We start from the raw sequence: 7,200 nt of genomic DNA on the forward strand, positions 1-7,200 counted from the left end.
TTATTCTGCTTAAAAGTCTGAGCGGTAAACTTTGGATATACTGACCACTTCCGTGTCACTTTACAGTGGTATAGGGACCATAAACTCCAATCAAATAACCCAAAAATGTCCAAGAAAAGAAAAGCTGATGCAGAGGGAAGGCAATTTCAGGAGAGATGGGAAAGTGAATACATGTTTGTGATTAATGGAGACAAGCGGGTATGTCTTATTTGCTATGAGGCAGTGGCAGTGATGAAGGAATACAATTTACGCCGGCACTTTGAGACCAAACATGGAGCCAAATTTGCTAACCTTAGCCATCAGGAAAAGCAACAACCTCCATGCTGTTTTGCGGATTGCTACAGCACAAGACCTAACGCCAGACATCGATGGACTGACCTCAGGAAAACGATGTCAGCCATCTAGTCAGAAAAGTTAAAAAAAAGTTAATGCCTTGTGTTTGCCATATGTGTAATAAACAGTGTTTGGCAATATTTGTATGTTTAAAAAAATAATTACTGTCTGTTACCAAAAATCATTTTTCAATAAATTGTACAATAATTGTACATTTGAATATCTACTTGCCATTATTCTGACTATGTTTCTGCTTTCAGAGCTAGTTATTACTTACATTATTACAAAAAACAGTAATAATTGAATGCAGTGACAATAATTTATGATAATAAAGAGTGGACACATAGTCCTAAAGATACAACTGGCCCTTTGAGGGTTACCAAACTGCTAATGCGGCCCCCGATGAATTTGAGTTTGACACCCCTGTTCTAGAGATTGGCTCCTGAATGGATTCTATCTAGGAAATTGCAGGGGAAGCCGTGTTTTCTAGCTTGGAGCATATTTTAAATGTTGGGCTGAAAGCTGAACCAGGTGGCACAGCAGCACAATAGTATTCAATTCACATATAATACACTTCCATGTATTCCAAGTAGTCTGCACCAATAATGACCATAAGTTCAGAAATATTGAAAGGTATTTGGAAAACAGCCATAACAGTGGCCTTATGAGCACAGTCGAACAAAGTTGGATGTAATGAATTTAAACAATGAAGAAAGGCCTTTGGGAGAGAGGGGGAAAATAACCATTTTATATTTTTTTGAAGGATGTAAACCATTGCCAAAAAGCTTTAGAAGATTATTGCAATGATGTGAAATAGAGACTGATTAGGATACGCTCTCTACAATGAAATCTAATATAAAATGTGGTGCCATATTTCCAGGGAAAAGGTAGAAGACTTGTGATATTAAACAGTACAGTGGCTAAAGTACTATAAAATACACTACAGGGAGCAATGTATCAAAGGCAGCGATGGAATAATAGGTTTTCTTTCCCCTTAATCTCTTCTGGTTTTCTTTTTTCTGCATTGATGTGTCTGGCCCAAATTATACAGATACTAGGTTGAGAGGTTTGCTTTGGAAAAATATAAATAACAGTAATGCCTCATTTCCCCAGAGGCAGTCAGCTGCTAGCTCACAGGGAGGGGTTTGCTTTACTTTTTGCAAAGAGGTACTGGCAATTGCAGATGGATTCTCACCATCTGCTACAGAATGAATAAAAATGTAAATGTAAAAAAAAAAAAAAAAAAATTCATGAACTACTACTTACAGTCCATAAGTCTTCTACATTTTGTGTCATCCAACCCATTTCCTTTACCTCGTCTGCATTTCAAGTGAAACAGAAAAGAAATAGGTATATAGGTGAAAAATAGGTATATAGGTGAAGGACATTAACAATAATATTAGAGCTACAGATGGTGAATATTACTGGAGATAGAAAATGGAATAGTAATAGGAATATTCTGATTACAGCAACAGAAGATTATTTAGGGTTGCCATATTTCAAAAAGTAAAAACCAGGACACCCCGAAAGTTGTTGAGCGCCACATTTCGGAAATTCCCCCCAGATGTCAAATCCGCCTTTGAAATCTCGGTAATGTCCAAAGAACATCTGGATGTATGGCAGCCCTATATTATTAAAATCTACAGAACAACAGCTGATAGAAAGCTATTTTAAAATCAAGAATTCTAAAACTTAATCAGGCTATAATATGTTTTCAGCTTAGTAAAAGGTGCTAGTCTCTTTTTAGGTAGAATCATGTTAATTCTTATGGAAGTCAGTGCTCCATAAAGGCAAAGGCACATAGATGCATAATACTTGTGCTCCCATAGGAATCCTCCCTCTATAGCACATCTATGAATACCAACTCTCAATCTGCATTGTGGGCAACACTCACTTCTGCTTTCTTTTCCTCTGTAAGAGCACATGCAATTGGTTTATTAAGGATTTGAATCAACATTATTCTAGAAATGCCAGAAACAGCTTTCTTGTTTTCTAAATATTTGCTGACACTCTAATAGAATGGCAATATTCAGAAGTTTGTCCATGGTTTGTAAAGTTGTGAGTAAGTGCTGTGATTGTGTGTTCTTCCTTGGCTCAACCCTTCTGCCATCACAAACTGGATTCAGTACAGAAATCCTGGCTTATATTGAGCCACAATCCCACCTTTTGGCTTATCAGTTAACAAACAAGCAGGATTATTTTCTGAATCTGTTTTATAACCTTGGTTTGTTAACCTGTATTAAGCCAAATATTAGTTTGGACAGAACAGAGAGCTGTGATTTAATGAACCATAAACTATGATTTATGAAGCCATGGATCAATGTGCTGAATGTTCTGTTTTATTAAACAGAAACTCAACACATGATAATTATTAATGAATCTTGCATGCAGAGAAGTTGTGCATCACTTGCTACATTCTGTTGTTTTATTGTTTCCTCTGCTAGCTCTATGGTACAAAGGCTCTTTCTCAGATCCCTTTGAGTATTAGACACTGCAACAGGAATAAACATATTAAGCTATGTGCTGCATGAGACTTTCCTTCACTATCAATTATTAACACTTGCTAAAATCATAAAGCAATGCAACTAATATTTTAATAAGTCATAATTTATACATGATTCCACGTTCCTGAAAACATATAGAGCACTCAAGCAGTGCTTCAGCAGTGTGGTAATGCAGGAAATTGGATACCTCATACTTCTGGTAATTGGAATTTTAGCCTTTAACCCCAAGAATGGCATTTCAGATTCAGTCCAGGTTGGCAGTGGGTGAAAGTCATTACTATGAGATGGCTGCTCAGTGACCTATATGAAATACTAAAAGTTGGTGGTGAACAGGTGTCTGCATAATTAAAATGCTGTGCATATCACTGTTGTTAAGCCAGGATTTCATTCTTAACTCCTGTTCTTCTACCTGGGATTTTGATGTCATTTTGAAACATCAAGATCTGGGGTTTTAAAAGGCTGATTTCTGAAACCACCTACACAAGACTTTATGTTTAATAAACTGAAAGTTATACTTAACTCTGTTGATATATAAAGTGTGTACAGAACACTTACATACAGTCAGGAAGTTTTACAAAATAAATACAGTGATAAATGGAACAATGGAAGTGTGTGAGTTTATCAGTACAGTGGTACCTTGGGTTACAGATGCTTCAGGTTACAGACGCTTCAGGTTACAGACTCCGCTAACCCAGAAATAGCACCTCAGGTTAAGAACTTTGCTTCAGGATGAGAACAGAAATCGTGCGGTGGCTGCGGGAGGCCCCATTAGCTAAAGTGGTACCTCATGTTAAGAACAGTTTCAGGTTAAGAATGGACCTCCGGAACAAATAAAGTTCTTAACTCGAGGTACCACTGTATTGCTGTTATGTCAAATGCATTTCACTGGCAAACCTAATCTAGCATTGTCTGTGGGATCCTGTAGAATTACAAACTTCTAGAACTCATGGTTAAAGAGAAATGATTAAATACAAATAAAAAAATGTAAATAAAAAATATAACCATTTTTTTATTCCTCAATAGTGAATTGGAGGAACCAAGTGGACTTGCAGAGACCCCACTGAATCAGGCAGTGTACAAAGTGTCTCAGAGTGAAGTGGGTTGTTTTCCAAAGCACTGAACTGGGGTCTGAGCTAAATCTTGTTGTTGGTGAACACTTCTACTGTATACAGTGGTATCTTGGTTTAAGAACAGCTCTGTTTACAAACTATTCAGTATATGAACTCCGCAAAACCGGAAGTAGTGTCCCGGTTTGCGAACTTTACCTCTGTCTACGAACAGAAGCCGAACGGTGGAAGGGCACCAGTGACAGGAGGCCTCATTAGGGAAAGCGTACCTTAGTTTAAGAATGGCTTTGGTTTAAGAACAGACTTCCGGAACAGATTAAGTTCGTAAACCGAGGTGCCACTGTATGTCCCATCATTAGCTACTGAGCATCAGAGGCTAACAATGTGATACATGGGGGGGGGGGGGGGAATCCAAGCTGGCAATTTATGTGTTTTCTTTTTGTCTGCATGGCTTAATACAAAAACTATGCTAAAAATGTAAATAAATATAACATAAATTGCAAGACTGTACAACAAGCTCTGATAACAAATTGAAGGCATGTCTCCATTGTCCATGCAGCCTTACAGGAATGGTATTGTCAGGTGAGAGACGGGAAAACAAATTATGCAGAAACCCATTTCAGCAAAGTATAAGGACAATTATAACATCTGTTAATCCTTTGTGCCAGTTATAATTAGGTACTGTGGAGGAGGAACCCTTTGGCTTACTCCTTTAACATCTGTTCAAAGGACAAGCAACTGAGAGGGTAATGAATGACCCTTTACGTTCAATCAGAAAAAATGTGAACATAGCATACACATTCAGAAAAGCCAGGTTTTAGGCAAGAAAGAAATCAATAGTGGATTTTTGGGTTGAATTGTTTACTGTAAAGATGGTTTGCTGATCTAAAATGTCCACTTTCTCATTTTATCAGTGTATTCTGAACACATCATTTTCTAATCTGTCTACCTAGCTATCCTTTTATCTTATGGATGATGGATGATGGATGACTGAAACTGTTACTTATGTCTGAAAAATTCCTCAGCCTACTTTTAAGAGCTGAGATTAAACAAAAAAGCATCAGTCTCCTACTTCACTGCCATTGAAATAAAAAAGTTGAGCGGACAATAGTGCTTAATAGTCTAATTTGATATAAAATATCAAAATTACCAAAAAAAAAACCCCTTCAAAAATATTGTCCTTTAAAGTCCTCATAAAAACTGCAGCTCACTAAAAGGGTCCATTCTGATATTATTCAGTTTAACATGGCCCTCTACTGGCAAAACTCACCCCCAAATCTTACCAGTATCAGACATTGCTCATTTATGCAAGAAGTATAATTTTAATTAAGGATATGTACTGCAGCTAAGTTAATTCACTGTGTATACATTAGAAGACCCATTCTAGAACCTTAACAAGAGGGAAACACATGGGGGTAAATAGTGTAAAAGTTTAATAATTACTTCCATTTCATTTTGCAAATGCACCTTTGAAGTCATTTCAGGAGTGGGTGGGTGTGTTGAAGGTTATACTATTCTATGAAGCAACTCATGAATGGCTAAACTACAATTCCTTACTACTAACACACCACGTAATTTAAATAACAACACTGCCTTCAGAGCTGCTTTATACTTTCCGCAGCAATCATGTTTGCTACAACTACACCAGTGCTACACAGCTGTTTCCTGCAGGAAGCAAGTCACATGTAGAGGGAAATGTGTGCCCCAAAGTCTTTTGAACACTTGGAAATATAGGTGAGCTCCAGCTCCACCATATGCATTCCCTGACTGCATAGAAATGAGTTCATTTCTATAGTTTATTGAGCTACGATCATTACATCCAAACAATACAAATGTGTTTGCTATGGGGAATAATGGTTAAAACACCAGTACAGAAGAAACAATAATGCCAATGTGCAACCATTGTGACAAATGAACTTGTGTCTATTTATAGCAGGACACTACTCAAACAGCCAGTGCAAGGCTGACAGCAGACGCATCATATGTGGCTAGAAGGAAAGGCATGACATGGAGATGTTCCATGTGCACCTGCACATTGAGCAACGTTGAAGGAGGAGTCAGTATATATAAGCCAGAGTGGTCAAACTTGTGGCCTGGTTAGCACTTTCCCAGCTTTCAGAAACAGGTGGTAGGGTTCTAGGACCCTACCTCATGCCTCCTTCACAAAACCCAACACCTTGCTTATCTGGCTTGGGAAGGCAGTGCAAGGGCTGGGGTGGTGTCAAATTTTGGCCTCCACAGCCTGCCTAACAAGGCATGGGTTCTGTGTTGAATAACACTTGCAGCCCACTTCGTATGAAAAGTTGAGCCATGCTAATATAAGCCCTTGTGCTGCCTCCTTCAGCCCCTTTTGCTGCACAGCACTGATCTGATTCACTATACTGCCTACTCTATGCTGTATGCATTTGGGAAGGTTGAGACTAGCCAGAGTGTACAGTGGTACCTCGGGATGCAAACGTGATCCGTTCCGGAGCCCCGTTTGCATCCTGAATGCAACGTAAGCCGTGATGGCGCGTCTGCGCGTGCGTGGGTCGCGTTTTGCTGCTTCCGCACATGCGCATGTCGTCATTTTGAGCGTCTGCGCATGCGCGAGTGGTGAAACCAGGAAGTAATGCACTCTGTTACTTCCGGGTTGTCGCAGAGCGCAACTCAAACGCGCTCAACCCAAAGCACATTCAACCTGAGGTATGACTGTATTGTTAAATAGAGTAATCTGGTCCCAGTTGGCAGAAAGGTGCAAGGATAGAATTGTGGTGAGGTGAATAGGTGAGTACCTGGTGGTCCCTTTCTGGGTGCTGGACATTTCTGGATGTGAGCCACTCTGGGCCATGAGACCTGTGTGTTGGATATGGAGTGCCTATTAAGCAGCCTGATTTCACCCACTCAGAGTTCTGTGAGCCCAGGGTAGGGGTAAGAAAGCCTTCCTACACACCTTAAAGGCAGAGGGGCTATGATGTTGCCAGGCATCCTGTCCTGGGCAGGACAGCTCACGCAAGGCAACATGCAACTGATTTTCTCCAACACCCTTATTTCCCTCTGCTGAGATCTGTAACAATAAATGTAGTCCTCATTCAATTCACATTTTCATGTCTCACCTGTTTATTACACACTCTAGCTTAAAAGGCTTTCATGGGCATCCCAGTCAGACCTCACACATGATACTGTCAGTTCTCCAAAAGGCATGATTTACTATTAATTTCCTAGAAAAACACAATTCGCTGTTCAAAGTTTTTCTGCATCTCTCCTATGGCAGTCAATCCTCACACTGCCACATCTACAATTTATGGCTTTGTTTT

At 39.4% G+C, this 7,200-nt stretch overlaps 1 protein-coding gene across 3 annotated transcripts in view; it reads right to left on the reverse strand.

The window, feature by feature from the left end:
• Positions 1–7,200, reverse strand: part of NCKAP5 (NCK associated protein 5) — a 647,162-nt gene that overhangs the window by 527,893 nt on the left and 112,069 nt on the right. For all 3 annotated transcript variants that reach the window (XM_081870239.1, XM_081870235.1, XM_081870244.1), the window contains exon 3: positions 1,593–1,652. In XM_081870239.1, the coding sequence (XP_081726365.1) occupies positions 1,593–1,638 (46 nt within the window). In that variant the 5' untranslated portion in view covers positions 1,639–1,652. The remainder of the gene's footprint in view (positions 1–1,592; positions 1,653–7,200) is intronic.

This window comes from Podarcis erhardii, assembly GCF_964252035.2.
Source record: "Podarcis erhardii genome assembly, chromosome: 1".
Taxonomy (NCBI): Eukaryota; Metazoa; Chordata; class Lepidosauria; order Squamata; family Lacertidae; genus Podarcis; species Podarcis erhardii.